General features: G+C 56.6%; 1 protein-coding gene across 7 annotated transcripts in view; it reads left to right on the top strand.

The window, feature by feature from the left end:
• Nucleotides 1–17,812, top strand: part of PIK3C2B (phosphatidylinositol-4-phosphate 3-kinase catalytic subunit type 2 beta) — a 78,217-nt gene that overhangs the window by 22,286 nt on the left and 38,119 nt on the right. For 4 of the 7 annotated variants that reach the window (XM_024976621.2, XM_059875636.1, XM_024976622.2 and 1 more), the window contains 11 exons: nucleotides 504–1,524; nucleotides 4,575–4,675; nucleotides 5,244–5,428; nucleotides 5,601–5,721; nucleotides 9,007–9,118; nucleotides 9,244–9,323; nucleotides 9,707–9,770; nucleotides 11,962–12,108; nucleotides 14,632–14,665; nucleotides 15,471–15,666; nucleotides 16,672–16,794. In XM_024976621.2, the coding sequence (XP_024832389.1) occupies nucleotides 592–1,524; nucleotides 4,575–4,675; nucleotides 5,244–5,428; nucleotides 5,601–5,721; nucleotides 9,007–9,118; nucleotides 9,244–9,323; nucleotides 9,707–9,770; nucleotides 11,962–12,108; nucleotides 14,632–14,665; nucleotides 15,471–15,666; nucleotides 16,672–16,794 (2,096 nt within the window). In that variant the 5' untranslated portion in view covers nucleotides 504–591. Of the gene's footprint in view, nucleotides 1–503; nucleotides 1,525–2,770; nucleotides 3,228–4,574; nucleotides 4,676–5,243; nucleotides 5,429–5,600; nucleotides 5,722–9,006; nucleotides 9,119–9,243; nucleotides 9,324–9,706; nucleotides 9,771–11,961; nucleotides 12,109–14,631; nucleotides 14,666–15,470; nucleotides 15,667–16,671; nucleotides 16,795–17,812 lie in introns of those variants that run through there. The other 3 variants (XM_059875637.1, XM_024976627.2, XM_024976628.2) reach the window with 3 other exon arrangements.

The following is a 17,812-nucleotide window of genomic DNA, read 5'->3' as shown; positions in this document are numbered from 1 at the left end:
AAAATGTATGGATGAATGGACGGAGAAGGCCATGGCACCCCACTCGTACTCTTGATTGGAAAATCCCATGGGTGGAGGAGCCTGGTAGGCTGCAGTCCATGGGGTCGCCAAGAGTTGGACACGACTGAGTGACTTCACTTTCACTTTTCACTTTCATGCATTGGAGAAGGAAATGGCAGCCCACTCCAGTGTTCTTGCCTGGAGAATCCCAGGGACGGGGGAGCCTGGTGGGCTGCCGTCTATGGGGTCACACAGAGTCGGACACGACTGAAGTGACTTAGCATAGCATAGCATAGCATGGATGAATGGAAGGGTGGATGGGTGTAATAGATACATAAAGTTGGCCTGGTGTCTCTCTATTTTTTTCTTCATCTTTCTGTTTCTTTCCATCTGTTGTAGGCACTCAAGAAACAGGCAGTGGCCCAGATTCTAGCGCCCAGTCAGATTGCTGACCCATCTGTTTTTGAGACCTAATGATTGATATTTTTACCCATGCCTTGCAGGTGCCCAGACACCATGCCACAACCCTGCAGACCGGACGTTGCCATGAAGTAGACAACTTCCTCGTCTGCGCTGTCCCCCGTCCTCACCATGTCTTCGACTCAGGGCAGTGGGGAACACTGGAAGTCCCTGGAGTCGGTGGGCATCAGCCGCAAAGAACTGGCCATGGCTGAAGCCTTGCAGATGGAGTACGATGCGCTGTCCCGGCTTCGGCACGACAAGGAGGAAAGCAGGGCAAAGCAGAACGCAGACCCCTCTCTGATCGGCTGGGATGAGCCTGTTCTGGACTTCTACAGCAAGCCAGCGGGAAGGCGGAAGGACCTCAAGCTCTTACGCGGTCTTTCTGGCTCCGATCCTACCCTCAATTACAACTCAGTCTCCCCACAGGAAGGGCTGCCCAACCACTCTACCTCCCGGGGCTCCCAGCCTGGCCCAGATCCCTGGCCCAAAGGCTCCCTGGCCGAAGACTATCTCTACATTTTTGATGGTTCAGATGGGGGGCTCTCCTTGTCCCCAGGACCAAGGCACAGAGAAGACTCTTCTAAGAAACTGTCCCCGCCTCCTCTGCCTCCCCGAGTCTCTATCTGGGATACTCCTCCCCTGCCTCCCAGAAAGGGGTCCCCCTCCTCTTCCAAGGTTTCCCAGCCCAGTGACATCAACACTTTCTCTTCAGTTGAACAACCTCCAGGCAAGTTGCTGGGGCCCGGGATCCTAGAAGAGGAGGAGGAGCTGGGAGGTGGGAGTCCGGGGCGGCCGCTGGGTTCCGTGGACTACGACGGCATTAACGATGCCATCACACGGCTGAACCTGAAGTCGACCTACGACGCAGAGATGCTGCGGGATGCCACCAGGGGCTGGAAGGAGGGTCGGGGGCCCCTGGACTTTGCCAAGGACACTCCTGGGAAGCCCGTGGCCCGGAGCAAGACCATGCCCCCACAGGTGCCCCCCCGCACATACGCCTCCCGCTGTGCCAACCGGAAAAACGCAACACCCGGCAAGAACCGCCGCATTTCTGCAGCCCCGGTGAGGACCTCTGTGTTTCTTCTGTGCCTGTTCCCTTGTCCTTCAGAAACAGAACAGTCCCTCTTTCCTCTTCACTGTCCAAATGCAGGTCTGCTCCACCCTCACCCCTTCAGTACACTCCTGCCTCTGCCTCTGCCACTGTGCCCCAGGCCGGGCTGGGGAAGGGAGGAGGGACGCCAGGAGAGGGAGCTCCTTTTCAGGGCCAAGTTTCGTGTGTCCCGGCCAAGCGGCCCTTGTGGGTGTGGGCGTTTCTGAATGCCCGCTTAGTGATATAAGGGGAGACCTGGGGTGAGGAGATGCAGCGTTGACTCCATGGCCGAATGGCCTCTGCTTTCTGACTTTCTGCTCGGCCAAAAGTGCTGTGTGACGATGGGGTTGAGTCCCGAGCCTGACCAATGTTCGGCGCTCAGGGAGCGCGTCCTGGCCAGACCTCTCAGTGTCTTGCGTGATGAGCCTTGGTGCAGAGCCCTGCTGCCTCTCACCCCAAAGCTCCACTGTGCTCGCTCCCTTTCTCTCTGTGCTCTCTCCCCCACTTCTCTCCAGGTCTCTGCCTCTCTGCCCCGCTCTCTGTCTCCTCCCTGTCCTCTGTGCGCGCACACGCATGCCTCTCTCTCTCATTGGGATAAAATATACATCCCATAAATCTCTTTGAACCAGTCGTAAGTATGCAATTCAGTGGCATTAAGTACATTCATGTTGTTGTGCCATCATCACCATCATCCATCTCATTTTGCAGTGAAAATATTTAGAAAAAGTATGCAGTGTGACCATAATAGTTTCACTTTTATCAGTGCATAGTATACAATAGCAAAGCATTTACGCAGAAGCACAGGGTAGGTTTTTTTCTGGTTTAAGAAGTGTCAGCAGCATCCCCTTCAGGGCAGGACCTGAAGCCTGCTTCGTGTTTCACCCTCGGGCCCTGGAAACCCTGGCCCCGGAGGAGCCAAGAGGCACCCCTTGGCAGATGCCTTCTGTGCTAATGGCGTTCCACTTCATTCCATCCTTGTTTTCTCCTAGCCCATTGTCTAATGGACACTGGGGCTTTCCCACGTTACGTCCCAGTAATTGGGATCCTCCACGACTCTGGAAGAGCCACGTGGTCCTTCCTTCCTGTGCTGGTTAAGAGAGTCCCCCAGAGCAGAGGCAGCTCCTGGGATAAGCTGTAGGGAGCCAGGCTCTTTAAAGGCCCTGCTCTGAGAGGTGGGGCTGTTCCTGCTATTTATAGGGACAGGGAGAGTCTGTTCTCACACAGCCGGGCCTGCTCGCACCGAGTCAGGCCACCCTGGTAGGTGGGCACCCCTGTGGCTCCCTTTCCCCCTCCCCAACTCTCATCCTTCCCACATCCCCTGTGTGTTATCAGAATTCTGGGGGGAAACTTGGTCCAGTGTCTCCTTGAAGAAGCTAGGGCAAGCAGAGCTCCTGCCCGTTCTTAGGGGGACATGCGGCCTTGGTCCTCCCCACCCCAGCCTGGTGCGGGGGCTCACTCCAGGACCGGGGCCCCTTCCGGCTCCCGGCCCACACCACCTCCTCGCCTTCGCCGGGCCTCCAGCCGGAGCGACCCTCCTCATCCCAGGCCTGCGGGGCCAGCTGAGGAGACGGCTGGCTCCAAGTGCCGGCGCGGTATCCCTGCTGCCAGCCTCTGCCTTGCAGGTGCCCCCGGCCAGCATCAGGCGATGCCCCCAGGGCCTGCCGGCCGGGCAAACGTAAGTGGCTTTGTTTTGTTTTCTTACGGAGCCCATGAGTGGCACTGAAAGGGCCTGAGTGGCCCTCACTGGCCACTCTGTCTTCTGCCCCCTGCCTTGCCCTCCCCTCCCTGTCTCTGTCGCTCTGTTGCTCTCACTTCTGTGGGTGAGCTGCTGACAGTGGTACTATTGTTTTGACTGGGACACAGCACGAACTTGGCAGGGCCGGGACCTCCCATGCCAGCTGCCCCCACGCTGCCCTCCCCTCTCTGCACACCCTCCACGCCTGCCCAGGGGGCGAGGCCAGTGAGCGAGGGTCACTCAGAGGAAGCGATCTGGTTATTCAAACAAGGAACTCACTTGCTGCTGTCTGCCCCGGGGCGGGGCAGGCAGGCTGAGAGGTGAAGGCTGGTGTGAGCAGACTGGTGCGCAGCTTCTCGGAAATGGCGCTTTTACCCGATGCCGGCTGGTGCTCCATCTGAGCCATCACTTCGTTCCTTGGGGGCAGCCTCCCCCGGGGCTCTGGGCAGGTCTGTCAGGACAGACTTGCACCAGCCCCTCCTCCACTTCGTCCCCCTGGGGCTGTGCTACAGGTCTTGTTGGAGGGCTGCTTTAAAACTCTCCGTGGATGACTGGACAGCCCCGTGGTGGAGGTCCTGCTGAGAATCTCAGGTGGCACACAGTTTTCTTGGACTGGAAGTGGAGCTCAGGCAGGCTCCCTCACATTCCAGCTGTGGGGGACCAGCAGAGTAGAAGGACCTAACCCTTTTAGCAGGTCCTTTCCTGCCCAGGAAGCTGCTTTGACACTTTATTCCTCAAACAGCATTGACCGGGAAGGCACGTGTGTCTGAGTCATCGCCTCCATCTATGGTCTCTTAGTCTCTCTCTGTGTTGGGTCCCTGGGGCTTGCTGTGGATGTTGAAGTGTTGCCCAGGGCCCCGTTTCCTTGGGGACTCTTTGGGCAACCTGCTTCCATGGGCTTCCGTTCTGGGATAGGGGAAACAGCTGTCCGCTCAGCTTCCCGCCACGCCTCTGTGAGCACCCTCCAGAAAGTCAGCCCCGGGGTCCAGCAAGCAGGGCACTGCCTGACCTGCAGGCTTGAGCTTACTAGACACTGGCGTCTCCGGAAGGAGGTTTGGCCACATTCACGTCCATCTCATCCAGGCTTCCAAACTCAGCCAAGGCTTCAACTGCTTTTTCAACTTGGCGCTTAGTCTCCCAGGACAGAAGATAAATATATTCCTGAAAGTCCCACATATGCCACTCTCACCAGGAAGCCTTTACACCTGGAGGTTAAGAGTTTAGATTGAGGAGCGGCCTGTGGGAAGGGGATGATGAGGCTCTGAGTCAGCTGCTCTTCTCTTAAAGGTGGGCTCCCGGCCCCACACCGTCGCCAATGGCCACGAGCTGTTTGAGGTCTCAGAGGAGAGAGATGAGGAAGTTGCTGCATTTTGCCACATGCTGGATGTGTAAGAGTTAATGACGGGGTTAGGGAGGGCTGTGGGGCGGGGAGGAGACTCAGTCCTTTCAGAACTTTCTAGGGAGGAAGAAGAGCCATCTGTAATAGATCTCAATTATAACTATGGGGTGCTTCCTGCAACCGGTGTTTGTAGGCTGTTTTGGAGTCTTAGAATTTTCACATTGTGGACAAAATTCATGAAACTTGGCTCTAACAAAGTATTTCCAATCACTTCAGGAGCAGTTGCCCTTAGGAGCAAATATACCCCAGATGGAGATAAAGGGTGTAATCTTATCTGGAGCTAAAAGAGAAAGGAAATGGATTCAGAAAAATATTCCTCGGAACTTATTATGGAAAGCTGTGTTGTTTAGAACTGTCCCTAATGTTCAACTCAGCTTGAGAAACGTTTTGCAACTGTAACAAATGTGTCAAGAACATGGTTTTGCAGAGATGCTTCCCCACTGTCCCCATCCTGGCCTGAAGACCTGGAGGGCCGCAGGCGGGATGGGCATGGAGGGGCCCTTGGGCCTCAGGACGGAGGTCCCAGCAGGCGTCTTATCCGCCACTGTCTCCCGAAGGCACAGGTCTTCCCCTCTCTTCCTGCACAGCCTCCGATCCGGCTCTGATGTCCAGGACTACGCCCTCACTGGGTATGTCTGGAGCGCTGTCACCCCGAGCCCGGAGCACCTCGGGGACGAGGTGAACCTGAAGGTGACCGTGCTGTGCGACAGCCTGCGGGAGCCGCTCACTTTTACCTGCAACTGTAAGTTGGGGGGAGGCTGCGTGGGCATCCTCAGAGGTGGGGCAGGGGTGACTGTTTTGAAACCCCAAACTGCTTCATTGGCTGGTGCTGGGCCTGCAGGGCGAGGGGGCTCAGGTTGAGCCCCGCCTGCCGCAGTGACCCCCTCCTTGCCCCCCCGCCTCACCCCTTTCAGGCTCCTCCACTGTAGACTTGCTCATCTACCAGACCCTGTGCTACACCCGTGATGAACTGAGGGATGTCGACGTGGGTGACTTTGTGCTGAAGCCCTGTGGGCTGGAGGAGTTCCTGCAGAAGTGAGTGAGCGGGTGGGGACAAGCGGGCAGGAGGTGGCACGTGTCTTCTGGGACGCAGGGTCATGAGAGGGCTTTGCAGGGGCACGCTGGGCTCGAGGCCTGGCCACAGGCAGGACTCCTGCTTTCTGGGCATACTCTCAGCCACGTCGCGCTTTCCCCAGGAGCTCGGTCTTCCAGAGGGCTTGGCCGGCTTCCTGAGACAAATCTGCTGTGGAAAGAGCTTGGAACTGGGATTGGGCAAAGAGCATATCTGCCTGCAGACTTGTGCACGTGGAGAGATGTGTGTGGGGGGGTGGGGGGCTATGCCCCCGCCCTAGATCTTGTGCGCTGTCTTTACGGCCGGGGGCAGGAGGAGGACTGGGCAGAGTGCCCCACGGGACCAGGGGTAAGAACCACAGTTGCTCTCTTCCCCCTTCCTCTGCCGGCGAGCCCTTGCCCCGCTGGCATGTGGGGCTGGCTGTCCTCCCCACCAGAGGCGCGCCTCCAGCGCCTGTCCGTTCAGCGCCCTCTGCAGTGAACAGCCTCACTGGAAAGTCTGATGGGGACCAGTCTTCTTTCCACTGTGCTGGGCTCTGGGGGGCTGGGCTGGCAGAGAGGGGGCTGCACCCCTCGGGTGGCACGGCTGTGTGGCGGGCTGCAGAATCAGCCAGAGGTCAGCGGATCAGGAAACAGAGAGATCTGCCCTCCCCCTCAAGCTTTAGCCGCATGCTGCCCTCGTCCCTGGCTGCCTGGTGCAGCCGATGCTGGGAACGGGGAGAAGAGGCTGCCTCTCTGGGCTGAGGGGCTGAGGGGCACGCGGGGAACACCGCCACTTGCTCCTTCCCTTCCATGTAGGTCGAGAGGCAAGGATGCCTGATCTGTGACTAGCGCCATTCTTGGCTGGCTTCTCAGGGGTATTGTGGGGCCTTCCTGTCTCTGTGCCCTCAACAGGAAAACAGAGAAAAGAAGAGGGCAGGGCCCTGCGTGGCACAACTCCAGGGAAGTTCAATGTATACTTACTTTCCCCCAGAAGAATAAAAGGGGCCCCAGACTCAGGGGCTCCTGGCAGAGAGCCCCTGCCACTGTCGGAAGGAGCAGTGGGCACTGTGGGCACCTGAGCACAGCGGGTTGGGGTCTGGCTGCCTTTTACGGGTTGTGAGACTCTGGCCCTCAGCTGCTTCTGTAAAATGTGCCAAGGGTTATAGATGAGAACACCCCGATGAGCAATCCCTAAACGTTCCCAGAGAAGGACCAGTCCAAAGAGAGGATCCAGGTCAGCTGGATACTGCCATTTCCTTTACGGCCCCTAGTCCTTCAGCCCCTGAGTCCAGAGGTGGTGGATAAGCGGTCAGGTGCTGACTTCTTGCCAAGACGCAGGGAGAATGTCGCAGGCGAGGTGGAACAGGATGGTTGGTCCTAGGGTCAGGCCTGTCTCCCCCTACCTTGAATGCACGCAGAAGAAAGCCTTCCACAGAGAAAGTCAGGCACGCTCCCCGGGGACTTGTGTCCATCGCTCTTGGTCCAGGAGCCCCTCCTCCACCAGGGCTCTTCTCTTTCCTCTCGTGTAACAGAAAAGCCCAGGCCCCTGAGCATCTGCCTTGAGTGGAGGTGGGAAGGCCCCCTGGGAGCTCCAGAAAGCTGCTGGCTCCCAGGAGACCCTGGGTTTCCTCCCCTGTCTAGCAGAGGGGCTGACGCTGAGGGGGAGTGGCAGTCCAGGATGCAGGCTGCCCTGATAAGAACCTTGAGATGGTCCCAGGGGAAGGCTGGGTTTCCTGCCGCCTCCCCCACCTCCGCCACCTCTTCCTTCCTCCCAGGCACTCCCGCCAGCCCTGCCCCATGGCCCAGCCTCTCCCACCTCCAGGTTTCGGCTGCCACCCAGTCTCAGCAGGGGGGGCCCAATTCTGAGGCTTGGCCCCTCTGGATGTGGACAACCCACTTACGTCCTAGCGGCCTGTCCTGGCTGCGGGCCTGGGCCCCTTTGTCGGCTTCTGCACAGAGCCCTCTGCATTGCTCTCCTTGCTGTTTCTGGCCTAGACTCCCGGCTCTGCTGAGGAAGGAAGTCCCTTTCCGGCTTCTGTTCCCCAGCTGCTGGGACCTGGCCCAGGCCTGCTGAGCTGGCCTGCAGGGGGGACTCAGTCTGCCCTTCTCCCGGGCTTCCTTTCTGACCACAGTTCAACTTGGGGCTGGAGCAGCTGGGGACCCCCTAGAGCGCCTTCTCTGGAGCCTAGGCTGGGTTAGGGGCACAGAGGTCTTGTGTGTTGTCCTCTGAGCAGGGGTAATGGCATGCAGGTCGTCTGTAGAGATTATATTGTTATTCACAGTCACACGACCCACAGAGGGAGGTGAGAAGCAGGAGTTTGGTTGGGGATAATTCCACCCGGAATCTTGGTGGGTTTGCTTGGTTGGCCTTGGCACCCCAGATGGTAATAGTGAGGAGTGTGTGACTTAAGACCACAGTGTGGGGGGACTTAAGACCACCTGTGCTTACGCTGGCTTCTGATCTGTCCTATATGCCAAAGTTAGGCTTCTCTGGTGGCTTAGTTGGTATTGAATCTGCCTGCAGTACAGGAGACCCAGGTTCGATTCCTGGGTAGGGAAGATTCCCCTGGAGAAGGGAATGGTAACCCACTCTAGTATTCTCGCCTGGAAAATCCCATGGACAGAGGAGCCTGGCAGGCTACAGTCCATGGTTGCAGAGTTGGACACGACTGGGCAACTAACACACATATATACCAAAGCCAAGAGGAAAAATGAAGTTGCTCAGTCGTGCCCAATTCTTTGCAACCCCATGGACTGTAGCCTACCAGGTTCCTCTGTCCGTGGGATTCTCCAGGCAAGAGTACTGGAGTGGGTTGCCATTTCCTTCTCCAGGGGATCTTCCCGACTCAGGGATTGAACCCAGGTCTCCCGAAATCTAGGCAGACGCTTTATCGTATGAGCCGCCAGGGAGGATGGAGTTTAAACACTACCCCTGAGAAATCTCTGTTCCCCCCCTCTCCAGAAGTTCCCACTCCTGGAGTTGAACCAGGGATAACGGTAATAAATACCTAGCACAGTTAGTGTTTGTACAGACCAAGGGTTAACTGTATTAGGCGGCTTTTCTTTAGACACACCTCTGTTTCTTTGCCTGAGCTCTACTGTGACGTTTCCCAGCAGCCAAGGTAGAGGGTACAGCACAGGAATACAGCCCCTCTCCTGCCTCCCCTTCCTCTTGTTTCTTTTGCCCCTAGGCTGAGGTGTGCATTTCCCTCGAAAGTTCCACTGAGTCTCTAGGATGCTAACGGCCTTGTCCCTCTGTCCCTCCAGCAAGCACGCCCTGGGCAGCCACGAGTATATTCAGTACTGTCGGAAGTTCGGCATCGATATCCGGCTGCAGCTGATGGAGCAGAAGGCCGTGCGCGGTGACCTGGCCCGCACGGTTCGTGTGTGCCGGGGCGGGGGTGGGCAGACGGTGACGCGGAACATGCTGCGTGGGCCTGGGGCAGGAGCGCGGGGCTGCGGTGGAGGCAACCGCCTTTTCTGAACAGGGTGCTCCTCACACAGGTGAATGATGACCAGAGCCCCTCCACCTTGAACTACCTCGTCCACCTGCAAGAGAGGCCAGTCAAGCAGACCATCAGCAGGTGAGAGCGGGTGCCATCCTGGGTGTGGGCCAAGCAGAGACCACGAGGGGACCCTAGAGGCACCCCCGCTTGCCTTTCTGCCACGGCCCGGGCTTCTTGCACGTGTCGGGCACGGGGGTCCAGAGTCTCACAGGAGAAGATCCCCACTCCAGGGTGTGTGACGTACCTTCCCTTAGTACTTTACTACGTTCTCTAAGTAAGAGGGGGCCCACAGAAGGGACTTCTGGCCTTCAGTCTGCATGGGACTGACGGGAAGAGCGGAAACCCCTTTAAACCAGAGCCTGATTCCTGAGCTGAGGAGGAGGAGGGAGAAAATGGGTCTTTCAGAACACTGGATCTGTCCTGACTTCTCCTATGACATTTCCCTGTCCCCAACTCCCCAGGCAGGCCCTGAGTCTTCTGTTCGACACTTACCACAATGAGGTGGATGCCTTCCTGTTGGCTGACGTGAGTACAGATTCTGGAGCTGGCCCAGCGGCCCCAAACTTCTTCCTGCCTCTCCCCCAGTCCTCCCGGGATCAGTGAGCACTAAAGAGATCTGGAGCGGACACTGAAATCTATTAGCAGAGCACTTTTCATTCCTCTAGCACATGGGCACACCAAGACTGCCGTCTGTCGGGCGGCTGGCACGTGTGTTCAGAAGGGTTCTGCTCCTCTGTGGGAGCAGGTCAGGAGTCATTCCCGGATCCTCTCTCTGGAGCACAGCATCTCCAAAGCTAAGAGACATAGAGTTGCTGCCCCACTGCACAACTTGAATGTCCTGTGAACAAGGCCAGGAACCTCCTATGTGCTGAGTCACAGGATCCCAAAGGTAGGGAAGGGCCAAGACTCTCCCCACTTGGATTCACATGGAGTTTTAAGCCTCAAAACCATAGGAATAAACATGTGCCCCATGTGCTGTGAAGTTGAAGAAAATCAAATCAGATCAGAGCAGATCAGGCGCTCAGTCATGTCCGACTCTTTGCGACCCCATGAATCGCAGCACGCCAGGCCTCCCTGTCCATCACCAACTCCTGGAGTTCACTCAGACTCACGTCCATCGAGTCAGTGATGCCATCCAGCCATCTCATCCTCTGTCGTCCCCTTCTTCTCCTGCCCCCAATCCCTCCCAGCATCAGAGTCTTTTCCAATGAGTCAACTCTTCGCATGAGGTGGCCAAAGTACTGGAGTTTCAGCTTTAGCATCATTCCTTCCAAAGAAATCCCAGGGCTGATCTCCTTCAGAATGGACTGGTTGGATCTCCTTGCAGTCCAAGGGACTCTCAAGAGTCTTCTCCAACACCACAGTTCAAAAGCATCAATTCTTCGGCCCTCAGCTTTCTTCACAGTCCAACTCTCACATCCATACATGACCTGGAAAAACCATAGCCTTGACTAGACAAACCTTTGTTGGCAAAGTAATGTCTCTGCTTTTCAATATGCTATCTAGGTTGGTCATAACTTTCCTCCCAAGAAGTACGCGTCTTTTAATTTCATGGCTGCAGTCACCATCTGCAGTGATTTTGGAGCCCAGAAAAATAAAGTCTGACACTGTTTCCACTGTTTCCCCATCTATTTCCCATGAAGTGGTGGGACCGGATGCCATGATCTCCGTTTTCTGAATGTTGAGCTTTAAGCCAACTTTTTCACTCTCCACTTTCACTTTCATCAAGAGGCTTTTGAGTTCCTCTTCAGTTTCTGCCGTAAGGGTGGTATCATCTGCATATCTGAGGTTATTGATATTTCTCCCGGCAAAATCACATAGTGGTCTTCAAAAACAATCCCTGTCTCATTGATGCTGTTTAAATGGTGGTCATCCTTTTGGGGGAGCTGGATATAGCTTTGTATCTAGCTCACCCCTCCACCGACTGCCAGACTCCCTGCTCTAGCAGCCTCTGCTTGGACCTTTACTGTGATGAGAGATGAGTTCTCCGAATGCCTTTTTTGTACTAATCTGGCCCTATGTTAGTGGCCGCTGTGGGTGGAGAAGTGTAAGAATTGTGTCAGGCTTCCGGGAACCTGTGTTCCTGCCAAAAGAATGAAATGGTAACATAAAGCTATTGGTAGACAGAACAGGTTGGTATTGGGTAATCAAGAGCTCTTGGAGAGTGTTGTAGAGGGGGACTGCTAGGGAAGGCTCTGGGAAGGAAGTGAGTATTTAGCTCGTCTGTGATCTGCATTTACTTAGGTAGTCAGGGCAGGGAAGGTGAAGGGATTCCAGAATAGAAAACCGCTGGAGCCATGGTGCAGGGCATGGCGTGGCTGTGGGGCTGAGATGAGGCCTCCGGGACAGGCTTGACACTAGCGGGAGACATAAAGCTGCGTGTGCAAATGCACCCTCAATGCATTTGGTTCCCTTGCTCTTCATTCTCTGTGCATTGATTTTATTAAAACTGCACGTCACCCCGGTGAGACCCCGCATGTGTTTGTGTAGTATAAACAGACGAGTGGACAGAGGGAGGCTGGAGATAAGACGAGGTTCAGTGAGGATGGCTGAAAGCATTGGGGAACGTGGGCACGGCTCCTTTAATTCATCAGGAGCTGTGTGATATTCGCTAATGCTGGGTGTCTGAAAATAAAGCATGGGCCCCACAGGTTACCCTCCCAACCCGTTCCCCTGCAGCACGTGCCTGCCGGCCTCACTGTGCTGCCTCCCACAGGGGGACTTCCCACTGAAGGCCGACAGGGTGGTCCAGTCCGTCAAGGCCATCTGCAACGCCCTAGCCGCTGTGGAAACCCCTGAGATCACCAGCGCTCTCAACCAGCTGCCCCCCTGCCCTTCCCGAGTGAAGCCTAAAATCCAGAAGGTAATGGAGTGCTAGCATGGGGAAGGAGGAGGGGAGTAGCCCCGGGAATCAGGTGGCGGGGTGTTCACTTACTGAAGGGCTCTTCCCTCCACCTGCATCTTTCATGTCTGAACACTCGGTCACAAAGTTCCTGGGAAATGGAGGCCAAGTGTGTTGCCTTTCCCCGAGTCTGAGCGCGGCCGGGGCCTGCCACCAGGACTGAGGCCAGGAATGCAGGCAAAGGCTGCTCACAGTCACTGAGGCGCTGCCTGGCCGTTTGCATACCCACTGGGGTGCAAGACCAGAATCTCCCCGAGCCAGGGACTGGAGGCGCCACCGCAGGGGCTGCATGCTGTGCAGACAGGGCCAGCTGCGTGGCAGGTGCTGCGATCTAAACGCGAGTGGCCCAAGGGCTGCACCGGCTCATTTGGGTGGACGCGATGGCTGTATCCTGGCTCGTTTGGGTGGACGCTACGGCTGTATCCTGGCTTGTTTGGGTGGACGGGAGGACTGTACCGTGGCTCGTTTGGGTGGACGGGAGGACTGTACCCTGGCTCGTTTGGGTGGACGGGAGGACTGTACCCTGGCTCGTTTGGGTGGACGGGAGGACTGCATCCTGGCTCGTTTGGGTGGACGTGACGACTGTATTCTGTCTCGTTTGGGTGGATGTGATGGCTGTATCCTGGCTCGTTTGGGTGGATGTGATGGCTGTATCCTGGTTCATTTGGGTGGATGGGAGGACTGTATCCTGGCTCATTTGGGTGGACATGATGGCTGTATCCTGGCTTGTTTGGGTGGACACAATGGCTGTACCCTGGCTCGTTTGGGTGGACGGGAGGACTGTATCCTGGCTCGTTTGTATTGTGGCTTGTTTGGGTGGACGCGACGGCTGTATCCTGGCTTGTTTGGGTGGACGTGACGACTGTATCCTGGCTCGTTTGGGTGGATGTGATGGTTGTATCCTGGCTCATTTGGGTGGACGGGAGGACTGTATCCTGGCTCGTTTGGGTGGACGTGATGGCTGTATCATGGCTCGTTTAGGTGGACACAGTGGCTGTACCCTGGCTCGTTTAGGTGGACCGGAGGACTGTACCCTGGTTCGTTTGGGTGGACGGGAGGACTGTACCCTGGCTCGTTTGGGTGGACGGGAGGACTGTACCATGGCTCGTTTGGGTGGACATAATGGCTGTATCGTGGCTCATTTGGGTGGACGTGATGGCTGTATCCTGGCTCATTTGGGTGGACGGGAGGACTGTATCATGGCTGGTTTGGGTGGGCGGGAGGACTGTACCCTGGCTCGTTTAGGTGGACGGGAGGACTGTATCCTGGCTCATTTGGGTGGACGGGAGGACTGTATCCTGGCTCGTTTGGGTGGACGGGAGGACTGTATCCTGGCTCATTTGGGTGGACGGGAGGACTGTATCCTGGCTCGTTTGGGTGGACGTGATGGCTGTATCCTGGCTCGTTTGGGTGGACGGGAGGACTGTATCATGGCTGGTTTGGATGGGCGGGAGGACTGTACCCTGGCTTGTTTAGGTGGATGGGAGGATTGTATCCTGGCTCATTTGGGTGGACGGGAGGACTGTATCCTGGCTCATTTGGGTGGACGGGAGGACTGTATCCTGGCTCATTTGGGTGGACGGGAGGACTGTATCCTGGCTCGTTTGGGTGGACGGGAGGACTGTACCCTGGCTCGTTTGGGTGGACGGGAGGACTGTATCCTGGCTCGTTTGTATTGTGGCTTGTTTGGGTGGACGCGACGGCTGTATCCTGGCTCGTTTGGGTGGACGTGACGACTGTATCCTGGCTCGTTTGGGTGGACGGGAGGACTGTATCATGGCTGGTTTGGATGGGCGGGAGGACTGTACCCTGGCTTGTTTAGGTGGATGGGAGGATTGTATCCTGGCTCATTTGGGTGGACGGGAGGACTGTATCCTGGCTCGTTTGGGTGGACGGGAGGACTGTGCCCTGGCTCGTTTGGGTGGACGGGAGGACTGTACCCTGGCTCGTTTGGGTGGACGGGAGGACTGTATCCTGGCTCGTTTGGGTGGACGGGAGGACTGTACCCTGGCTCGTTTAGGTGGGCGGGAGGACTGTATCCTGGCTCGTTTGGGTGGACGGGAGGACTGTATACTGGCTCGTTTGGGTGGACGGGAGGACTGTATCCTGGCTCGTTTGGGTGGACGGGAGGACTGTATCCTGGCTCGTTTGGGTGGACGGGAGGACTGTACCCTGGCTCGTTTGGGTGGACGGGAGGACTGTATCCTGGCTTGTTTTGGTGGATGTGATGATTGTATCATGGCTCGTTTGGGTGGACACAATGACTGTATCGTGGCTCGTTTGGGTGGATGCGAGGACTATCTCCTTGCTCTGGCTCACTGTCCCTCACACGGATCTGGTACAGACTGTCACTCTATCCTCCCTGGGGAACCTCTGCTCCTTGAATTTCGGTCCAGCCTGGTCCAGATGAGGGCGGCTATGAAAAGCTGTGATGGAAAGGACTGTGGCCCTGAAGCTCACCTTCCCCTCCTTTCTCCCCAACAGGATCCCACCGTCTTGGCCATGAAGGAAAACCGAGGTAAGGGACTGCTCTTCATGCGGGAGTGGGCAGGTGAAAACCTCAGGTTCTGCCCAGATTCCTTTTCTCCCCAGCTCCCTTGATTTATGGGTCCAGGTCTGCCTGTGTGTGTGTGTTTTCCTATATGAGGCATGGACACAGCTGGAGAGCATATTTCTTTCCACAAAATGTTTTTGCATTATTTTTCCTATTTATTCCTATGGTGTCCCTGGGAGATGGAGATGAGTTTGTGTAAGTGTGGGAGTGGGCATGGTGCCCCGGCTTCCAAATGGGAAAACTTTCACTTGAGTAGGTTGTAGGCTCATAACCCCCGTGTTTCCAATTCAGCAGGGCCTGGGGAGACAGTGATAAAGAATTTTTCCCTAGGATCCCCTCTTAAGTCTTTCCAGCAGAATGTTGCCCATATCCTAGAAATATGTTGCTCATATCTCCAGGATTCTTGGTCAGTGATTCCCAATCTTTCAGATTTTGTGGACCAAAAAGTATTATTTTGGTGACCGACATACAATTGTTGGTCTTATTTTGCTAAGCAGTGACTTCCTAGTAACTGGTAACTCTTATTCCTACTATTTCCTAAAAGAAAGGACATTTAACACAAAATAAGTAGCAGCACATATAAATCAGGACGATGTTTAGAACTGAGCATCTTTCATTTTATGAGCAGTATGTGCTGTGCCCCTGCTTTCCCCATTTCAGCACAGACGCGTGACTGGCGCTCAGGGCCGCGGTCCCAGGCAGTGCCTTGCCCACAGAATGGAGCTCACTGACCCTCAGAGCTCTTCCTCCCGACCCCTTCCTTAAACAGAGAAGGTTGTGGAAGCCCTGACGGCTGCCATCTTGGACCTGGTGGAGCTGTACTGCAACACGTTCAACGCAGACTTCCAGCCCGCGGTGCCTGGGAGCCGCAAGCACACCCTGGTTCAGGAGGCCTGCCATCTCTCGGGGCCGCTGGCCTTCACGGTCTATGCCACCCACCGCATCCCGATCACCTGGGCTACCAGGTGAGCGCGGGCTGCTGGCCCAGGACTAGGGAGCAAGCCGAGTGTCACTTCAGATGCCTTTCTGTCTGCATGGGACGCCACGGCCCTAAATTCAGGATCTGTGGCACGGTGATGCCCCATGCGCCCACTGAGAGGGACACAGAAGAGGGACGTGCAGGGGGGGAAGGGGCAGCGGTGGCCGGGGCTGGCGTTCCCGCCTGGTGCTGGCTGCAGAGGCATCCCTGCCCCTCCCACCCAAGGCCGGCGGGGGTGACACGCTGGCAGCGACAGATGGCCGCTTCCCAGCTTCCCAGGCTGAGTGCACCCTCCTGCCGTGACAGCGCGCACACAGTGGGCGGGGCGGGGGCGCGGCCGACCCTTTGTCTGGAGTCCCCCAGGCCCGCGGGGGTGGGTGGGGGACATTAGCGTGGTCCTCAGGCCCTCCCGTGCCGGCCCCCTTGGCCCGAGGGGATCAGGCCTGTGGCCCCCCGACTCCGCCCTCCTCCCGAACCCCCGCCCCCTTCCCCGCTCTTTTTGTTCCCCGCTTAATGTATTCCTCTGGGCGACTGGCGGAGAACAAAGGGCGACTCTGGGAGCCTGGGCCTTCGCTGCCCTCCTCTGTCAGGCACCTGTCGGCGCAGGGACCCCCCTGTGTCGGCATTCACGTCCGCATCTGTCGCGCTCTCCTTCCACGCCACCCCCTGCACGCGCACGCGCACCGGCGCAGATGCGCACGCGGGCCCGGGGATGGCGCTGGCCCTGGGCAGGGGCTGCGGGCTGCATCCAGTAAGGGGCAGGGACCAGGGCTCCACACGCAGCCTCAGAGCGGGCAGGGGCACCCAGGCTGAGCTGCTTTTCCCGGAGGTCGCGTCCCCAGATCCTACCTGGCTGTCCGGCCCTTTGACCGCGTGTTCTAGTCCCGCAGACCGAGAGGAGTGTAACCGGGGGAAATGGAGCTTGGCGTGGTTCGGTGCCGAGATGCCCTCTGGGAGCCGAGGGCCCTGACTTGCCTCCTTTCCCTTGTAGCTATGAAGAGTTCTACCTCTCCTGCTCCCTCAGCCACGGCGGCAAGGAGCTGTGCAGCCCCCTGCAGACCCGACGGGTCCACTTCTCCAAGTACCTCTTCCACCTCGTCATCTGGGACCAGCAGTAAGCACCCCGGCCCCGCCAACCTACCCCCGAGGCTCCAGGGCCCACTGCAGACCCTCTCTCAGCCTCTGAAGACCCAGGTTAAACCGGGCTCTCTCACTGACCAACCAGGAGAGCCATTTAGACTCTTGAGTTTCCACTTCCAGAGCTCTTAAATGAGGACTGGTGTAATTTCTACCTTTAAAGTGGTTATGAGTCTCCAATGAGAAGTGACCATAAAAGCGTGTTGTAAACCATGAACGACCATATAAACATTAGTCTTAATAATAATTCATCATTTTAATCTTGTCTCCCTTAAAAGGTTTAACTAGTCTGATAGAGTCTCATCTCCCTTGTTCCTAAATTTCCTGTAGAAGAGGGAGACAGGACTGTGTGCTTTCTCCCTTACATATCGGGGGGAAAGGCTGCCTATGGGGAAGAAGAATGGCCTTGGAGCCGTAGGAGTGAAGCTCTGTCTCTAGCTCTGCCTGTAGTCCTAGATTCTCCGAGGCCTCAGTTTCTCAACCTGTGAAGTGGGGACATTTGTTTAACTCAGAGGCAGTTGTGGCACTGAAATGAGATAGGCTACAGATATAAACATGAAACCACAAGCACAGGATAGCAGCACCGTGCTATTAACAGTAATTTGCTGTCAGGAAGGTAGGCATCAGCCAAGCGAAGCAGGAAGGAAATGGAGGTGCGGGCGCCTCGACGCGACAGGGCAGAGCTTCGTGTGCCTTGTGCGTTTTCTGTGCTGTGCTCCATCCGCTCAGGGAGTTTGTTGCTCCCCCAGCTTCACTTTCCCAGATTGACTTATCTCTGAGTCCTTATGTACAAAGCAGAAGATTTAAGAGATTGAGGAGGTTCCTCGGTGAGGCCACGGGGTGCTGAAATAGGTGCATGGAGAGCCTGGAGGTCTGGGAGAGGTGGGCCATTTTACGGGTGGCTGAAGGGGGACAAGCAGCACGGAGGGCAGCCCCTGTCTCCTGTCGTCACACTTTTACGGTTCTTAGAGCAATAAAGGGGGAAATACAGTTCT

Source organism: Bos taurus, chromosome 16 (genome assembly GCF_002263795.3).
Source record: "Bos taurus isolate L1 Dominette 01449 registration number 42190680 breed Hereford chromosome 16, ARS-UCD2.0, whole genome shotgun sequence".
In the NCBI taxonomy this organism is placed as follows: domain Eukaryota; kingdom Metazoa; phylum Chordata; class Mammalia; order Artiodactyla; family Bovidae; genus Bos; species Bos taurus.
This window is presented reverse-complemented; position numbering and strand designations above follow the sequence as displayed.